The sequence below is a fragment of the Patella vulgata genome, chromosome 7, assembly GCF_932274485.2.
Source record: "Patella vulgata chromosome 7, xgPatVulg1.2, whole genome shotgun sequence".
Taxonomy (NCBI): Eukaryota; Metazoa; Mollusca; class Gastropoda; family Patellidae; genus Patella; species Patella vulgata.
The window spans coordinates 9,626,218-9,647,076 of record NC_065885.2 but is presented as its reverse complement, the minus strand read 5'-3'; the positions used below and the strand labels follow the sequence as shown (position 1 = coordinate 9,647,076).

Sequence of the window (20,859 nt, the reverse complement as noted above, 5' to 3'; positions counted from 1 at the left end):
TCCCCGGTTGTACATAACAAGGAGTGGGGTCGCCTGTCCAAACTCGTGGGTTTTCTCCGGGTCCTACTGTTTCCTCCCACTGCTAAAGACCCCTACTGGCCCTACGTGCAAGCGAATTGTTGAAATAAAATTAAACCATATGTTGGTCCCGAAGTGACCTAGTTTGTGTCGAGTGGACGTTAAACCCCCATTTCTCTCTCGCTCGTGCGCTCTCTCTCTCTCTCTCTCTCTCTCTCACTACCTACAAAATATGTGACTACCTTTGAGAACTCAGAAGATTTAACTGCTGTGTTGTGTATGTTTTGTTGTCTGGCCACCTATCTTATTTCTTAGTACAAGAAAACACACTAATATTTCTACGCTTTGGTTTAGAGTTAGGAATTTGAATGGAATAACATTAATGGTTGTTAATATGTCTGACTGACAAAATTTTGAATTGAACGCTATCTCGTGTGCACTTGTATTTATTTTTAGAACATGCAAGAGACACTGACTGCCCTTAACCAAGTTGTATGTGACATTTTAACTCTGTACCAGCCATCTTAGGAATTGTGTCTGACATTGTCTGTAACAGGTCCTTTATCTCCAGGAATTCCCACATCACACAGTCTTACAATTTGCCATTTCTGTATATATATTGTGGGGGGTTGGATGGCCGAATGGTTAGCATGTGCACACTGTATCATAAGGTCTGTCATTGAGTCAACTGGCCTGGTTTCGATTCCGCGGTTGTACATGACAAGGAGTATGGTTGCCTGTCCAACCTCATGTGTTTTCGCCAGGTCCTCTGGTTTCTTCCCACTGCTAAAGACCCCTAAGCGCAAGAGAATTATTGATATAAAATTAAACCATGTGTTGTTAGTCCTGTTTGTGTCAGTGGACATTAAATCCATTTCTCTCTCTCTCTCTCTCTCTCTCTCTCCTCTACATATATATATTGTAAAGTAGGCTAATTCATTCTTAAGAAATAACTCCTGCATAAAAAACATCCTAATACGAATTTATTGAAGATTACTGGTACATAAAGAATCTCTGTGCGGAAGATACAGACTCACTAACAAGGAGGTTACAGGTTCTAACCTGGTGTTGGCCTAAAGATTTCCTTCAGATTTTCCAGCTTGCTGTCAGCGGTGCCAAGTGGAAGGCCAGGCAAGAAAAGCTTCAGTCGTTAAACGAGCCGAAAAAAAAAATGTTTATACGATTGGCAGCAATTTAAAGATCCCATGACAGTTGGAAATAAGGGTAGGCCATAGTACCGCTGTTCGGGCAAAATTTCCCTTATAGGACACTGTATGGCGTTTGCCCGTCTTCATTAGCCTAGTTCGGAGCAGAACAGTAGGACGTTAAACCCCATTTCATTTCATTTCATTTTCATTTTAATGTTGACTTTTATTAGAAACGGTGATTAAAATATTCTGCTCTATTATGTGGTGCTTCAATAGGTAATTGGAATTTATTGGCTTGGAAATTCAAGATGAGTTTTCTAGACGATGCCCATGAACACCTTAGGGGATAAAATCCAATAAAATTTGTCTGCTTTGAATGATTTAGAGTGATTTATTACTTGTCCTCACTTCTACCTCAATCAATAAGAACTAAGACTCACTCTTTCAATAAATATTACTTTTTTCTTTATTTAATTTTCTCGTCAAGTGATAGAACGTTAGGCTCTTGGCTAGAATATCTTGGGCTCAAATCCTGGACCCGGTTTCACAAAGCATTCTCAGATTTAAGTTAAGAATTTACTCAACTTTCAATCACTGTTCATGAGAAATATCTTTGATCCAGAAACACAAAACTTTACTCATAGTTTCTTATTGATGTATTTGATACATTAAAACAACAAAAGTTTTATAAAGGCAATTTTAAACAGTTTTGAGTAAATTCTTAACTTAAGTCTGAGAATGTTTTGTGAAATGAAATGAAATGGGGTTTAACGTCCTACTGTTCTGCTCCTAAACTGGGCTAATGAAGACGGGCATACACCATACAGTGTGCTATGAGGGAAATTTTTCCCGGGCAGCGGCACTATGGCCTACTCTTATATCGAATTCCAACTGCCAAGGGATCTTTTACGTGCACGCCAATGTGTACAAGGGACCTCGGTTTTTCGTCCCATCCGAACGACTAGACAGCTGTCTAATGTTTTGTGAAACCGCAGTCTGATGGTGATGAGAAGTACTATCCAATCATCAAAACTTGCGAAATGGACATTTTTCAACTTTTGTTTATGAAATTAATAAAATGAGCATTATATAAAATTATATCAAACAAAAGAACAGGATATCTGCATCCAAAATATTTTTAAATTATTACAAAAGATTAAATAGCCACTGCCTGACGTTACAAATCAGAGATTAAACACTTCCTTCCAATGTGACACCATTAGGATTTTTCAAGTTTGATTCCCCCTGTGGGGCTTAGAAGGAAATGTGCCTAAAACATTATCAGAAATTGGGAAAGAATTTTAATATTGTGTCCTTCAACTAATACAGTCTGTTTATTGATCATATCAAACCAAGATGTCAGGATATTAAAACATTTTCTGTTTACTTCCTACACCTATCAATCTACTGTATCCGTAAAGTAAATATATTTGTGTGGTTTCAAGACAATCTTTGAAAGTAAATAAACTGGTTTATAGAGTTGATAGATTGTTCAGCGACTGCATCAGATATAATGAGAAAGGATAAACGATAAAATGCCGCCTAGATAAATGTGATAGATTTTCATATCTAAGCTTGCATAGCTTTCAGAAACACACAGTGTGTGGGCACAGATTTTAAAATGGATTTTTCTTAATAATAACTTGTTTGTATGTCTACGTACACTCTGTGATGAATGTCACAATATAGATTTCTTAAAGTTAGCAGAATTAAAAGCCCAAGGTTGGCTTTTTCTTAAGAGAATTTATTTGAGAAAAAAATCTGAAGTCAATAAAACTATGTTTTATAGTAGTTTCATTAATCAAAGCCGATGAGCATTGTTTTGCATTTTATGACAATATCTAATTTTTCTTCGATTAATCCATGAAATGTACCAAGATCGATTGCTTAAAGATACATTATGTAAGAGATAAATCTACCTATTGCATGTCTTTATTTTGGCTTCAAATTTTATATAAGCTATTATTTAAAGATACATTATGGGAGATTAGATAAAGAGCTGGCAGTTCTCACTATAATAATTAAAAACTAGATAATGTAAAGGGAATTTGCTGAAAATTTCAGTCAAATTAATCCTCATTGAACCGAGAATTTAGTGATTGAATTTTTGGTCTAGACTCAATTATCATTACTAAAGTTGGTACAATAAAAAAACATAGTCTGGATTATCCATTTCATGATTTAATGAAAGTTGAGCAGCAAATTGGATCCTAATCCAGTAAATATCAGAGGCTAGCAATGACATCGAGAGTTGATTATGGTTTGGATAAGTTAATTAATGTCTAATTAATCATTTAGATAACATTTCAGGCCTAAAAAACGGCCTAAAATAGGCAGATTTATTCATTTCAACCCTAACCCTTACCCTCTGCAGACAATTTAAACAGGATATAGTCAAAACAAACCCTTGCCACCTCTAAAATTTGCCAATCCAAACCGGGAGATTTTCTTCTGTTGATATTTGATTTGTTTTCCTTAATTAAATCTTGGACATTTATTGTCTGAAAAATGCAAATGAAGATAAGCAGATTTATGAAAACAAAGATCAAGGGTAGATAATCTTGTGGGTTGGATTCAGTCTGTGTAAAAACAAGCCCATTAAAAGATTTCACACTGTTGCTGGCTTGTTTATATCATCTGTAGAGATGTAGAATTTTGCTAAACTTTCCCAATATTGTCGTTCTCAATGGATTCAGAAAGTCTCAAATCACGCTCGATAACATCAAAGTAGCAATATTATTTTTTTATTAAAAACTAACCCTGTCCTGTCTTTTGCATAGAGTAAAAACATGGTACAATATGGTCATCTACCAAACCTATTGAATCTTCAAAACATCCACATTCCTCAGATATTTTTGAAAACTCTTAATTCTTAAATTGGTAGGCTATCATTGATTAAAATTTGATTAATGATAACAAATTAATATTGCATAGATAGACTTATAAGTTATTACCGCTTTAAGGGGGGTTGGATGACTGAATGGATAACACATAAGGTTTGTCATTGAGTCAACTGGCATGGTTTCGATTCCCTGGTTGTACGTGACAAGGAGTAGGGTCGCTTGTCCAACCTCGTGGTTTCCTTTCACTGCTAAAAGCCTCTACACGAATGCGAATTGTTGAAATAAAATTAAACCATATGTTGGCCCCGAAATGACCTAGTTTGTGTTGAGCAGGCATTAAACCCTTCTCTCTCTATTTTGACCCCCAAGTTATTGAATAGACTTATAAGTTATTACCGCTTTAAGGGGGAGTTGGATGACTAAATGGATAGCGCATGCACATTGTGTCATAAGATCTCTCTCTCTCTCTCTCTCTCTCTCTCTCTCTCTCTTGCACTTTAAACAAATAAAGTTGTTTTTTTGGTAATTTTAAATTGGTAGGCTATCAATGATTAAAATCTGATTAATAACAACAAATTATTATTGGATACAGTTATTGCCACTTTAAGCGAATAAAAATGTGTTTTGTTAGTTGATTCATTAATTAAACACGATGTAAGTTAGACAGACAATAGACTCACTATGTGATATTGTTTAATCAATGCAATCTTAGGCCACATCAATTTGAATTTCTGTTTTTTTGTGAACACCTATTTAAAATTCCGCCTCCGATTTCTTCAGGAAAAATATTAATTTCAAAACCGAAAGTACTTAGTTGTTCTTATCAAAAGCTTTTAGTTCCAAATGATTAGGGGGTGGGGGTGGGGGGTGAATGGTTGATGCATTCGCGTTGGATCAGAAGGTCTGTCATTGAGTCATGTGGCATGGTTTCGATTCCCCGCTTGTACTTGAAGAGGAGTGGGGTCGCCTGTCCAACCTTGTGTGTTTTAGCCTTTATAAACTAGATTTGGCCTAACTGGATCAATGACTACTCAGATTATTCTATAGGCTTTACTATGTATTAAAAATTAACGAGTTTGTTTCTATAAGCAGACTGACCAATCAATTTTCTTGTAATATCAGTTCATTAGGAATACTATTCAACAAACCAGTCAATATGTGACCCACATACTATACGCTAAGGGTGGTTGGGTGTCGGAATGGGTGAACACATGCTCGTTAGATTATAATGTCTGTTATTGAGCCAAGTGACACTTCAATCCCTCACTTGTATGTGACAAGTCCCAATCTGATTAAAACACAGATCCAATTTTGTTTCGTTTTTATAGTTCAAAATTTCGATTTTACTTGTCTTTATTAGACTTGGATCTGGAAGCGGTGTTATTTAACTCTGCTTGAAATGAGGGGTCAGCCAATCAAATGGTCTGTCGAATCGAGCGTTTGACCTTTTTTGCGCGGAACTGTGGGTAGACATTAGCGGCAATAGAAATCAAAACAAAGCAAAAGTAGATAAAAATTACATGGCGGTCGCTAATTGGTTAATCGAATGACTGACGTAATCGGGCCAAATGTCGCTTGCTTGGTACCTGACGTCATAGAACGTGAACTCCCACTATAACTTGTTAGATCTACATGTAGTGTAAGCCATCGAAAGTATAAAAAAACGAAACGAAATATAGATCTATATTTTAATTAGATTGTGACAAGTCCAGTCTCCTGAGATTTCTCTAGGTCCTGTGGTTCCCTCTCAAATGCTAAAGACCTGTGCACAAGTGATTTATTGATACCAAACTGATCCATATGTTAGTCTCTGGTTTGTTTCAAGTGGATTTTAAACCCCATTTCTCCTTTTTCCTCTCCCAAAATAGATGTGGAAACTAAGAGTTGTGTGCTATCTTCATTGTAAAGTATTCACAGCAGTGTGATGTTTTTTGTCGTGTTACTTTTGGATCTGTCAGCAGGGCTGTTGTCTAATATTAATTTAATACAAACTAGGGTTTATAATAGTCAGCGGGGAATGCACTGTTAGTGTTAGATTATTTCAGTTAAACTCGCTAGGTGTCACTATTTACAGAAGCATTATGCAAGATTTAAGTAAAGAGCTGCCCGTTCTTGCTGTAATGAAAAAAAATGACTTCATGTAGACATATTGAAAATTTCTGGCAAACTACTTAGATCAGAATGAAGATATGAATTCTCAACTTTTCACATGTTTCAGACAGCTGATGCAATTAAATTTGTGTTAAATTTGTATATAGATATGGGACCAAAAAAAGGAGTATTGTCCTCCCTTTTCCACCCCTTTCCTTTTTTAAAACCGTTATATCTAGAAAAATCCAAAAGTCTCTAGCAGCACACTGACAAGACTGTGTAAGAGAATTCTCTTAGACCTTGCCACACAGTCTTGTGGGTGTCTTGCTACAGGATTTTATTTTGTTATTAATTTCGAAGAATTTCTTTATTTTCCACCCTAGGGTATCACTGGGATTAATGCCGACTTTCACTCTTACAGGGATTCTTCCACCCACTACTACTTTAGTTAGAAGTTAATTCGTGACAGTCTTGGAAATGTTTTATCTAATCTTAACTACTCAACAATTTATGATTGTCTAACTTAAAGTTTATCATAATAACTTCCTAGTATGACATTAAAGGGCTAATCCCGATATTTTTGGGAGAATAAAACTGCTTAATTTTGTGTTAAAATTTCTTAAAATCCTCTAGCTGAGGGCCGAGCAACTAACTCATTATTTGTGATAAGTTTTCAAACCATTTAAACCCGTCAGTTTTCGTCTGTAAATGGAGACCGGTGTCCCAAGCTGTATTATGTGGTGTCTGGATAAAACCAGACTTTTATTTTATAAAAATAACGTGTAGTTGAAATTTACCTTTCGTTATCAAGTACAGCACATGGGTCATTCAATACATAGACCTCTCAAGGAACAGAAATCGATTATCAGGTCACCCAACGAAAAAACTGACCCCAAATCTTAAAAGGGTTACGTGTCCGGATAAGCAATTTTGACATTCACGTCCAAACGACTCAATAATTTGAGCTGGAATTTTGAGAGAAGGTAAATACCCCATTCCCCTATATTTTGGCGCTTAAATTTCATACATACTCCGACTTTTATTTTTGAGACTCTTGATATCGGGATAGTCCCTTTAACTTAAGAATTTACTTAGCTATAAATTATACTAATCACTGTATATGAGAAATATTTTTTGATATAGAAGCACAGCATATAATATAGTTTCTTATTTGATGTATTTGATACATTAAAACAACAAAAGATATTTAAAGGGTTATGTTTTAGTTAAAATAAGCATTTTTAAGAAGATTCTTAATTTAAGTCTGAGAATGTTTGTGAAACCCTGGACTGACCTTGAAAAACCCCCAATTAAACCCAAGCAGATATAATGTCTGGCCCTACTGTACTAGTACCTGTCATATTGATGTGTATTAATAAAATCAATAAAATCAATAAAAACACAAATCTGTGCCAGACCAGGCCCCGAGTTCACAAAGCATTCTCAGGCTTAAGTTAAGAATTTACTCAAAATTGTTCGCTTTATTTTAACCCCTTAACCGTGTGATTGTTTTGGGGGTTTTGACTAGGAAAAACATATAGTTAAGAATATATCCTGTAATTCTTTAAATTTAAGATTAAATCAAACAAATGTAGATATTTTTGGAAAGATCTTGAATTCCTTTATTCAGTACCCAGTATAAAATGTTTTTACTTATAGGTCATGTGGGGTTGGATGGCGAATGGTTAGCATGTGTGCTCTGTATCATAAGGTCTGTCATTGAGTCAACTGGCAGGGTTTTGATTCCCTGGCTGTATGTGACAAGGAGTAGGGTCGCCTGTCCAACCTCGTGATAAAACATTATCAGAAATTTTGGAAAGAATTTTAATATTGTGTCCTTCAACTAGTACAGTCTAGTACAGTCTGTTAGTCCCGAAATGACCTAGTTTGTGTCAAGTGGAAGTTAAACCCCCATCTCTCTCTCTCTTTCTCTCTCCCCCTCTCTCTCTCTCTCTCTCTCTCTCTCTCTCTCTCTTTCTCTCTGGTTAACATTCCATATGGAAGTCTGACGGCGAAAGCGTTAACTAAAATATAGCCCTTTCGAAAACTTTTGTTTTTTTAATGTATTAACAATACATAGATGAATGCATCCTTAGTATCCCCAGTGGTACAGTTCTGTTCTACTCCACTAACCTCTGGGTCCATTCACAGGGTTTTCATGAATTCAAATTATCAGTCCTGAATCGTAGGTTGATTCTAAGAACCAATCAAACAACAGTTTACATACCAGGCTTAGTATCAGTGTTTACGTTCACCACAATAAACTAAGTTGCAATAAAATATGAGTTACTTCCCTTTGCCCAATCTATTGGTCTGTTTTCTAAGGATTAAACCTATTGTGTTATTGTATTTTTCAGTTGGATAATGCCGATGAGCAGGCTGCCCAGGTTAGACGAGAACTTGATAATAGATTACAAATGGTGGAAATGATGGCAAGAGTAAGTTCTCTTTAAATATGTTATAATTTTACACAATGTACAGTCTGTATAGGACCTTTGTTTTTCAACTTTGGGCGTGATTCAAATACTTTGCTGATTATTCTATAAACTTGATTTCTAATTCATCCTCTCAAATTAGATGAAACAGTAAAATTTGTCATGCAAGAATGTTAAACTGTTATGCTAGAGCATACTCATTTTATGACAGATGTTTAGGTTATTACTTAAAACATGAATGTTTAACATCAAGGTAGCCAAGAAAATATTGTCTTATAATACAATTTGATTGCTAGAGTATGAGCACATTTTGTGGATTTTGCGCTTTATAAAAGGACATTTATTATATTTAGATGACTTAATTGTATCTTAAAAACAACATTTGTATCTTAAAATCAATATTGGTTTTAAGAACACTGAATAAAGAGCTGTTTGTCTTCCATAAAATGCAGAGTAATGCTAGTTCCCACTATCGTGCTATACATTACGATAGGATTGTCCCTATTGAGTTCATGATCTGGTACGTGAAGATGCATTCGGATACATTTCGATTCGATTGCTACAACTGGCATCTATATATGATAAGACCTGATAGGATCACCAAGTTTACTCCACAATTTCAATTGAATCGTGATAGTGGGAACCTAGCATAAGCTACCATTTGCTTGCTAGATCACAAAAACTTCTTGTGGATTTTGCGCTTTATAAGTTGACATTTATTATAGTTTAATGCCTTTATAAAAAGATGAATGTGCAAGTGATTAATGAGAATCATTTAATTATTTTGTAATTGAGATAGGTGACATCAAGCCTTACAGTTACTGAATAGGCATGTTATAAAATCAATCAGTTGAAATTTAAAACAATATTTATCTTTCGTGTTCATATTTAAGATTGACTGTGCATTGTAAATATCAAGAGTTAATGCATCATTCCTTTGTTTTGTTCTCGTAGAAATGTCATTCATTGATTTGTTTGTTCACTTCTTTGTTTAAATGATGTTTAAATTTCAGACGAGACGTCATCCAAAGTTTGTTGTAAAAGAGATGGAGAGTATGTACATAGATGAATTAAAAGCATCAATCAATATGTTAATGGCTAATCTAGAGAGTTTACCTGTCTCTAAAGGTGGAGCAGATTCTAAATATTCACTACAAAAACTCAAACGATACAACAGGTAATATTACTATGTATAACATATTATATATACTTTATCCAGTGTTAACACCGGTCCAAATTATTTGGAGGGGGAAAGGGGGTGTTGGATGGCCGAATGGTTAGCGCGTGCACGCTGTATTACAAGGTCTTCATTGAGTCAACTGGTATGGTTTCGATTCCCCAGTTATACGTGACAAGGAGTAGGGTGGCCTGTCCTCGTGGGTTTTCTCTGGGTCCTCTGGTTTCTCCCACTGCTAAAGACCCCTACGCGCAAGCGCATTATTGAAATAGAATTGAAATGGCCTGGTTTGTGTCTGTCTCCTCTCTCATAAAAAAAGACATGCCTCCACCAATTCAAGTACAATTGCACATCGATTGATGGGCAGCAATTTTATTTTAAGATGGCTGCAATGGCTTCCTTGTTCCTATCATATACTCATACTTCTTTTTCTTTTATTTTTTTTGTTAATTACTTTTATCGCAGTACTGAATCAAAAATTTCATTTGTTTATTTCAGGGCACAGCATTCATCTTTGTCTAAAATAGATATGAATGATACCGACACGGATCCTGGTTTATCGAAGTTAGATGTTGTCCTTTCTTTTACATTAGAGGTAAAGCAACAATCAATTTAACTTCTTTTGTCAGTTTCAAGCTGCATTTCTGCAGACAAAATCTGCATTTCTGAAGACAAAACATATCTCATCCATGATAATTACTACATGGATTGTTGCCTTTGATGAGATTTTAGTATCTTGTAAATGCTCCAGTCACCTACTAAAATATAAAAATATGACAGCATGTTCCATTTCAAGCTGCATTTCTGTGTACACAACATATCTCATCCGTATTAATTACAACATAGATTGTTTCCCTTGATTAGATTTTAGTATCTTGTAAATGCTCCAGTCACCTACTAAAATATCAAATATGTGCCATTTGTTGACTGCTCACTCAAATGACAAAGTTGTTAGGGAAGCTTGGTGGAGGGGGGGTATGTTTCATTACCTGGCAACCCATCTTTTATATCTGTATTATGTGATTCAAATATTGGTATTTTTTTTACATTGACCAGGTACACGTGATAGAAGTAAAAGGATTAAAGGCTTTAGCATCGAATAAGATAGTTTATTGTACTATGGAGGTAGAGGGTGGAGAAAAACTACAAACAGATCAAGCGGAAGCATCAAAACCATGGTAAATAATCTTCTTTCCATCGTTGAATATTTCACAGCCCATTTAGATTATTTCATTGGGTAATATTAGTTAGATACTGGATTGTAAACCCCGTGAATGAGTTGTTTTGTCATACCATAACTAAAATGTCCCAATCTGATTTAAACACAGATCCTATTTTGTTTCATTTTTTATAGTTCAAAATTTTGCTTTACTTGTCTTTACTACACTAGGATCTGGAAGAGTTGTTATCATTGACCGGTTCTGAATGATGTGAGAGATTAGCCAATGAAACGGTCTGTTACGGCGAGATTTAGGCGTGTTTTGCACAGAACTGTGGGTAATCCACTAGTAACATCAATGTTGATTGGTTAATCAAATGTCTGATGTCATAGGGTCAAAAGCCGCTCGTATGACCTCTGACGCGACCTCCACTACAACCGGTCAGATCTTCATGTAGTGTAGGCCATTGAAAGTATAAAAAAACGAAATATAGATCTGTAATTTAATGAGATTGAAAATGTCTGTGAATGAGCTATTCTGGGACTGACTGACATTCTGACTAAAATATCTATGAATGAGCTGTTCACTGACATCCCAACCAGGGCTGTCGGTAATTTTTCACAGTTGATTAGCAGCACTGCTAATCAAAAAGTCCAATTTTGCCAAATTTGATTAGCAAATTTAAAAATTGATTAGCAGTTTTTCAGTTTCAACATAAAACACCTAAATAACAAGATATTACTTTAATTCATAACGAATTGAAATATGATTAGATTCCATTCTGACTATTCTTAGATTTTTTAGCACTGCCACAAGTACTTGTGACAGTTTGTGAATGTGATGTAGACATTTAGTTAGGTCTTACGTCTGAAGCCAATTCTTGACAGTGACTTCCGAAGCCCCACTCATTTTAATTGTAATTTTTTTGTTACGTTAGCAATCTTCGTTAGAAAACAATTTTGTCTGCTTTTTATCGTGTATTATTATTTTTGTTCAATCGGGCGCACCTCGATTAACTAGACACACGCGATATAAACAATAATATTTTACGGGAATTTTTACTTTGATTTATCATTTTACAATACGTTAACATGTGTTTATTTTTTTTATATTTTATTTACAATACGTGGGAGATACAATGGATTTATTTCTTTCAAAATGAATATGATATAATTACTTGATGTCTCACAACGTGAGTGGTACTACTTGATTCCCTATTTCCGGTTTAATAGTCCCTATTCATAGAGTTATGTCCCTGTGTTATATAGTATTGTGTCTGGGCAGTTCAATAAGAAAATGTCACACGGAGAATTCAGTTTTGTTTATAAAATTTTATTCAACATTTTATACAGGTTGAAAGTGTTGAGTAAGCCTTCTAGTCTTCAAAATGTGGATTATTCTTGTGTCAATATCCAAAATGACAGGCATATTAATGATTCGCAGTAACTGCGAATCAAAAACGTTAGATTTTAATTTTTGGTTAGCAACGGACAAAATATGTATCGCAAATTGCGCTGCGATACTGGTTGTCGGCAGCCCTGATCCCAACTAAAATGTCTGTGAATGAGCTGTTCTGTCACACTCTAACTAAAATGACTGTCACACACTGTCTAAAATGGCTATGAATGAGCTGTTCAGTGAAATTCTAACTAAAATGTCTGTGAATGAACTGTTCTGTCACACCCTAACTAAAATGACTGACACATCGTGATTAAAATATCTGTGAATGAGCTGAATGTCACAGCCTAACTGAAATATTATATTTTATTTGTATTTTTTTAGTTGGGATACACAAGGTGATTTTACTACGACTCATCCACTACCTGTTGTTAAAGTGAAATTATTTACTGAAAGTTCTGGTATGCTTAGTCTAGAAGATAAAGAGCTGGGCAAGGTTAGTCATGTTTCAATGTTTACTTTTAGTCTTGTTCAACATTTAAACATTACGTTCATGTTGAAAATGGATAGATAAGTGCATTAGTATTTAAGACATTCTTAACACTGTCTACAGTGATTATCTCGGGATTGGGATGCCAAGTGTTCAAACACTTGTGGGGGGTTGGATGGCCGAATGGTTAGCATGTGTACGCTGTATCATAAGGCCTATCATTGAGTCAACTGGTGTGGTTTTCGAATCCCCTGTTGTACGTGACAAGGAGTAGGGTTGCCTGTCCAACCTCGTGGGTTTTCTCCGGGTCCTCCAGTTTCTTCCCACTGCTAAAATTAAACCATATGTTAGTCCCGTTATGACCTAGTCTGTGTCGAGTGGATGTTAAACCCCCCCCTCTCTCTCTCTCTCTCTCTCTCTCGCTCTCTCAAACACTTGTACTTTAGATCATTAGGTCTGTCATTGAGTCAAGTGTAATGGTATCGAAGATTCGAACCCAGATTTGTATGTGATAATGGAGTAGGATCACCTACCTAACCTTGTGGGTTTTTGCTGGGTCCTACAACTGCTAAAACCCCATTTCTCTCTCTGTTGAGTGCCTTGAGCATTAACTTTGATGGATCTGTAATAGAAACTTTATTATTATTATTATTATTATTTATTAATTAATTAAATATTAGATGTCTTGTCATGTGTTCTAATGGTCTTTCAGGTTGTGATTCGTCCAACGTGTAATAGTGGGCGGATACCAGAATGGTTTAAAATGACAACCACGAAGAATTTTCCTGATGATCTCAAGATAAAGATAGCAGTGAGAATAGATAAACCAAATAACCTAAAACACTGTGGGTACGTATTGGTTAGATGATGTGGGTGAATTGTCTGTTCTTCATCTTGTGATTGTGCGACAGTGTTTTCCAACCTGGGAGAGAGGTTGGGTGGCTATAAGATCAATAAATCTGTTGTTGAGTCAAGTTGCGTGCATTCGTTCCCACAAGGAGTAGGGTCGTCTGTCCAACCTTATGGGCTTTCCTGGGAGGGAGGTTGGGTGTTCATAAGATCATAAAGACTGTTGTTGAGTCAAGTTGCATTCTTTCGATCCCACCAGGAGAAGGGTCGCCTGTCCAACCTCATGGGTTTTCCTGGGAGGAAGGTTAGGTGGTCATAAGATCGTAAGCTTTAAGATCTGTTGTTGTGTCAAGTTGCGCGCGTTCGATCCCACAAGGAGTAGGGTCACCTGTCCAACCTCATGAGTTTTCTCTGATTCCTCCAGTTTCCTGATGTGGATGAATATTTGATTCTTCATCTTGTCATTTACTCATTATATGGACTAGAACAGGGTGCAGATGATGTTGTGATGTGAATCTATGGTTCTTCATCTTAAGGATATGTGAAGTAGGACAGTGCTTTACAAATTGAAGCCCATGAGCAAATTTTGGTTCGCAAAGTCAAAAGGGTCTGCATGGGTTTCCACAAGGAATAAAGGTGGTCCTTGAAAAAAAGATAGCTAAGCAAAGTTCACATTGAAGAATCAAATTGAAAGGAATGATGATCATCTTGCTATGGGTTGATGTACCAGGTTTTTGATCAGAATGTCTATTAAGATGGCCCATGTTTGTGTCGAGTGGACGTTAAACCCTATTTCTCTCTCTCTCACCTCTATTTGTGTACCCTACTTATTGGTTAATCCTGGCTGATGTAATCGATTCATTCATTGCTTTTTACATTACAGAAACCTGTATGCATTAGGAAAAACAGTTTGGAAGAAATGGAAGAAAAGATACTTTGTTTTAGTTCAAGTAAGTAATTATGTTTACCAGGGACCTCAAGTTACTGTTCCTTACTGCATACAAAATCTTGTAGTCTTCCTGGTTTCTTTTAGTTGCCTGAAGCTTGAGATTATTTTTACCTCCCCAAATTTCAAATACCAGGGCCCTGTTTCTCGAAATCGTAACTAAAGATAAAATCCAATTTTAGTAGATACTTCAATTTTGATTGGCTAAGCACTAAAATCAATCTAATATTATCCAATCAAATTACTAAATTTTGGATTTTATTTTAGTTAAATTTTCATGAGACAGGCCCCAGGTACTCAATTTTTTTTGCTACAGTTACCCAACCACAAGCCTGTCCTATGCCAAAGATTATTAAGCTACTTGTACGCATGTACCTATGTATTACGTACTTTACTTGGTTAATGCTGGGTTCCAACTATCATGATTTTAATCGTGGAGTAATCGTAGTGATCCTATCAGGTCTTATCATATATTGAGGTCAGTCATAGCAATTGTGTTGATGGTATCTGAATTTATTTGCACGTACCAGATCGTGTACACAGTAGGGACAGTCCTATCAGCATTAGCTATGTTACAACTGCCTACAGAACTCTTTGGCTTCCCATAAAGCTGCCCACTACTATCATTAAAAAGATAGAATCAGCCTACAGATATCTTCCAGTTTCCCATTAGTATCATTCAACTCATCATCATTTTTATGCACCTAACAAGTTTGTTTTGTTATTTTATAAGAGAGGGTCCGGGGGGGGGGGGAATGGTCGAATGGTTAGAACGTGCGCACTGTATCATAAGGTCGGTCATTGAGTCAACTGGCGTGGTTTCGATTCCCTGGTTGTATGTGACAAAGAGTAGGGTCGCCTGTCCAACCTCATGGATTTTCTCTGGTTCCTCCCACTGCTAAAAAAAACCTACGGACAAGCAAATTATTGAAATAAAATTTAAACATGTGTTAGTCCCAAAATGACCTAGTTTGTGTCGAGTGGACATTAAACCCCATTTATTTCTCTCTTGTTATTTTATGAGAATTTTTCTAAAATTTTATATTAATTTTATATTAATTGCTATTACAGGTATCACAATATACATTTGCTATGTGCAGTTACCGTGAAAAGAAACCAGATCCAACAGAAATGATGCAATTAGATGGATTTACTGTGGATTATTGTGAACCATTACCAGGTACAGATGAAAAGCTATTGAAAATTTTTTGGGGAGGGTGGGGGTAGATGGCCGAGTTTTTAGGGCATGCGCGTTGTATCATAAGGGCTGTCAGCTTTATCGATTCTCCGGTTGTATGTGACAAAAAGTAGGGTTTCCTGTCCAACCTTGTGGGTTTTCTCCAGGTCCTCTGGTTACTCCCACTGCTAAAGACACCTACGTGCAAGTGAATTGTTGAAATAAAATTGAACCATGTGTTAGTCCCGAAATGACCTAGTTTGTGTCAAGTGGACTTAAACTCTCTCTCTTTCTCTCTTTCTCTCTTTCTCTAAAATTCATTTAAAGATGCAGTATGTAAGATGTAGATAAAGAGCTGTTCGTTCTTTCTGTAATAATTCAAAAATAGATAATGAAAAATTAATATAGAGAAAACGTCATTCAAATTACTATATTCTGAGCTAAATTATGACTGTTTGAAGATAATAGCGTAGATCTTTCATTATCGTAGCAAGGATAATTGACAACGGAGACTTAACCTTGAATGTCCATTTTATCGTTAATTGATTTATATAGCGCCAGCAATTCCATTCACCGAGCTGCTCTCGGACGCTTTCCATAAGTACAACTATTATAAAATTACAACAATTACAACACATTAATCCATTAAAAAAGACATAAACAAAAAACGGAGAACATTATTTAGTACACATGGTAAAAGTCTGACACAAACACAGCTAGAAGCATTTTTTGGGATGACTCCTTTAAATAATACAAGTCATTGCCAAGGAAAATATTCTTTTTTGGACTGGAATGAATGACAAATCACACCAATAAATAAATCATTCTTGATGTCAGTGCTTGAAAAAAAATTCCCTCAAGTATGAAAGAAACTGATCCAATTAGTCGAGTATCATGAGACAACTGGTATATCTTTAGACATGAGGCCAATCTTAATAAGCCTCTTATGATTAAGCTAGGGCATGGTGCTTTAACCTTATGTTATATGTGAGTGAGAGAGAGAAAGAGGGTTTAACGTCCACTTGACACAAACTAGGTCATTTCGGGACTAACATATGGTTGAATTTTATTTCAATAATTCGCTTGTCACGTACAGCCAGGGATTTGAAACCATGCCAGTTGACTCAATGACAGACCTTATGATACAACACACACGTGCTAACCATACGGCCATCCAACCCCCCTTCATGTTATATGTAGTGAGACTGTTATACGTTACACGCAAGCAAAATATTGAAATAACATTGACCACTTGTTAGTCTCGAAATGGCCTAGGTTTTTTCCTCCCTCTCTCTCTCTCTCTCTCTCTCTCTCTCTATTTGGACTAGCTGCTATCTATAAATGATGGGAACTAGAACAATAAGAACAACAGTTTATATTTATTTAACAGAGACAGCTTTATAGCATTATTCTTATATTTACCAATAAATCATGATACTTGATATCTGTTGAAGATAAAATAGGAAATACTTTACACACTTCAAACAGCTAAAGCAGTTATTATGTCATTTAACAAAGTCAATAATTGGTTATATGTCAATATTAATAAAATCATCCCATATTTAGATCAGACAGACGGTTGTATTATAGCTGGGGGGTTGGATGGCGTGCTGTACTGTAAAGTCTGTCATTGAGTCAGCTGGTGGGGTTTCGATTCCCCGGTTGTACGTGACAAGGAGTAGGGTCGCCTGTCCAACCTCGTGGGTTTTCTCTGGGTCATCTGTTTCCTCCCACTGCTAAAGACCCCTACGCACAAGCGAATTATTGAAATAAAATTAAACCATATGTTAGTCCCGAAATGACCTAGTTTGTGTCGAGTGGACGTTAAACCCCATTTCTCTCTCTCTCCCCGTATTATAGCTGTATTATCAGTTATACTCTAGTCTAGAATATGCATTAGATTTGTATAATGACACAAACCAGCTTTATACACAAACCATTACATGCAATATACAGTTATATCATATTTTAAGTTCTGGGTGTTCAAGGATGCATTATAATATTATTTCCAGTATTTAAAGGTACAATAATACTTCCAGTATAGAGGCAATTGAGTATTCCGACATGCTGTGTAATCCGGCATATTGTATCGATCCCGCACGATGTCGGAATGGACGGAGTCCACTGACTCAATGACAGACCTTATGATACAAGGCGCTTGCCCTAACCATTCGACCACCAAACTCCCTAGTCCAGATAGACGCTTGGATTAACTAGAAGCAGATCATTTTTATACGCCCACATGTTGTTTGCATTAGTGAGATGAAGAAGCCTATTTAATTTCAATAACTTCCGTTAATTTCTTCTGGAGTTATGGCCCTTGTTTCATTTTGTTGCACCTTGTGAACGCTCTAACGACAAAAATTATCAACCAATCTGTATGAAATTTATATGCATCATTTAAATTAGTAAAACAAAGAAGCCTATCGAATTTCAGCAATTTCCGTTAATTACATCTAGGGTTATGGCCCTTGTAAAAAAGCGTAACACTCTAGACCACTAGGACATCCCAACCCCCTGGTGCAGAAAAGTATTATAGTGCAGATAACGAATGAAGCTACTAGTGAACCTATTCTGGCAAGCTCCATTTACATAAGATGTAGGGGAAGATGTACATATAATTTACATGATTAAAATATCGAGTTGATATAATATCTGAGCTATGTATATTTCAGAATTAGAAGGTGGAAGATATTTCTTTAACTTAGTAAAGGAGGGAGATAATGTTACGTTTGCTACTGAAGATGATGCAGAGAGAGCATTATGGGTACAAGCCATCTATCGAGCAACGGGACAAACACATAAACCAGTACCGCCTGTTGTACAAACAAATAAAATCAGTAACACCCAAATATCCAGGATGCAAGGAGGTAAGAAACATGCTTCAATGGCATGCTGAGGTTTGACGATACCCGGGGCCAGATCCCTGATTTTAAAGCCCTAAAGACTTATTAAGTATAGGACAGTGATTCTCAATCTTATTCTGCCAACGGCACACCTTGGAACACATGAAAAAATAGTGGCACACCTGGCTAAATATGTATGAAAAATATTTGAAATTTGCAAAATACAAACATGGCAAGTCATAGACAGCATACAACCGTAGACATAGACTAGCCATAGAATGACTCAAACTAAATAAAGACAAACACAGCTATAACTTAACCAACCAGTTAATACTCAATTGGGATCACATGGTCTATCCTGACAGAAAAGTCGAGCACAATTTTAATGAATCTGATAATTAAGACTTTGTTAACAAAATGCATTAAATTCCATGAGAGATTTTGGATCCCTTTGAGATGAGATTATTGTGAGAGTTGAGTCACAAAAGGAGAACACTAGATCGGAGACGGTCCTGCGCATTTTATGACGTCATATGTGGATTGTGGGTTAGGGTAAGGGCTAGGACCTGCAGATTTCGTCAGTCTCGAGATGTAGACAGGGCTAACCCTAACCCTGGCCCTTGGCCAAGCCTAACCCTTACCCTAACCCATAATCCACATATGACGTCATAAAATGCGCAGGACCATCTCCGATCTAGCGTTCTCCATCATTAAAAGGAATATTTGTCCAATAATGGTTCAATTCAGTATTTGCAAAGATATGATGAATTTAAGATTTCACACAATTTGGCATCTTCAGTAGATAATGTAAAGAAGCCAGTGCCTCCTATTAGTGTTTAGGACCTGGCCCTGGTTTCACAAAGCATTCTCACACTTAAGTTAAGAATTAACCCAACTTTCAATCACTGTTTATGAGAAATATCTTTCATCCAGAAACACAAAACTTTGCACACTTTACTTTACTTTAAAACAACAAAAGTTTTATAAAGGGCTGTATTTTGAGTAAATTCTTAACTTAAGTCTGAGAATGTTTGTGAATTCGGGGCATGGGTTATTGAATAGTGTCATAATGTAGTTATTATACATGTAGTGTTTTGATATTGAGAGAACTTGATTAAGGAAAGGTAAAAAGATTACTAATTGTTTATTTTAAATATATCTACAGAAGTCTATTTAATGTTGATATATTTTATTATAGATGCTGACCGAGCCAGAAAACATGGTCTAGATGAGTTTGTTCAGGCCAATCCATGTAATTTTGAACATCATGAATCATTTCAACTGTTACAAACCCTGACTTTAGATTATAGACTAAATGATGCCTATACATGTTTAGTGAGTATATTGACTCCTTAGATCTACCTGTAAATGTAAGGCCATACAAAATAAATATCCTGGTTCGTGGATGAATGGTTAACACGTGTGCGCTGTATTATAAGATTTGTGCCATTAAGTCAAATGGTATGGTTTCGTTTCCCCGCTTGTACGTGGCAAGGAGTAGGGTCACCTGTCCAGCCGCGTGGGTTTTCTCCAGGTCTTCCAGTTTCCTCCCACTGCTAAAGACTAAAGACCCTACGCACAAGCGAATTATTGAAATAAAATTGAACCCTGTGTTAGTCCCGAAACGACATAGTTTGTGTCGAGTGCGCATTAAACACCCTCTCTCTCTCTCTCTCTCTCTCTCTCCCCCTCTCTCTCTCTCTCAGACAATCCTTACCAAAAATCTTATGTGGAAGGAAGGTTTTTATTTTTGTGTTTTTAAGGGATGCAGGATTATCAATGAACCAGAATATTATATATATATGGCCTAATATACACTTAAACAAGTATTATTATAAATTGTTTAATGATACATTATGTAAGATTAGATAAATAGTTGACAGTTCTCGCTATAATAGTTCAAAAATAGAAAATTTCTGTCCTATTCATTCTATCTGAGTGAAGTTATAACTGAATATGCTGCTAATTGCATCTACTTTATAGCTATATTACTATTCCCTGTTATTAAGTATTTTCTAAATGTAAGTCTTTATGGATTTTAAAAAAAAATGGAATGATAGCAAATTGCCATAAAATCAATATTCATATGCAGTTAATTTAAAGATACATTATGTAAGATTTAGATAAAGAGCTGGCTGTTTTTGCTGTAATAGTCCAAAAATAGATAATGCAAAATGGATATATTGAATATTTCATTCAAATTACTTTAGTCTGAGCGAAGATATTAGCCTTTGAAGGTTTGACAAGATATGTGCACTGATTGTACGAAGCTTAGCCTCGC

General features: G+C 36.0%; 1 protein-coding gene across 1 annotated transcript in view; it reads left to right on the top strand.

Moving 5' to 3' along the window:
• Positions 1-20,859, top strand: part of LOC126828852 (calcium-dependent secretion activator 1) — a 64,896-nt gene that overhangs the window by 10,607 nt on the left and 33,430 nt on the right. Inside the window, exons 2-11 of the mRNA XM_050558899.2 lie at positions 8,458-8,538; positions 9,549-9,712; positions 10,211-10,307; positions 10,769-10,890; positions 12,655-12,766; positions 13,473-13,609; positions 14,493-14,559; positions 15,627-15,735; positions 18,408-18,602; positions 19,777-19,913. Coding sequence (XP_050414856.1) covers positions 8,458-8,538; positions 9,549-9,712; positions 10,211-10,307; positions 10,769-10,890; positions 12,655-12,766; positions 13,473-13,609; positions 14,493-14,559; positions 15,627-15,735; positions 18,408-18,602; positions 19,777-19,913 — 1,221 coding nt within the window. The remainder of the gene's footprint in view (positions 1-8,457; positions 8,539-9,548; positions 9,713-10,210; positions 10,308-10,768; positions 10,891-12,654; positions 12,767-13,472; positions 13,610-14,492; positions 14,560-15,626; positions 15,736-18,407; positions 18,603-19,776; positions 19,914-20,859) is intronic.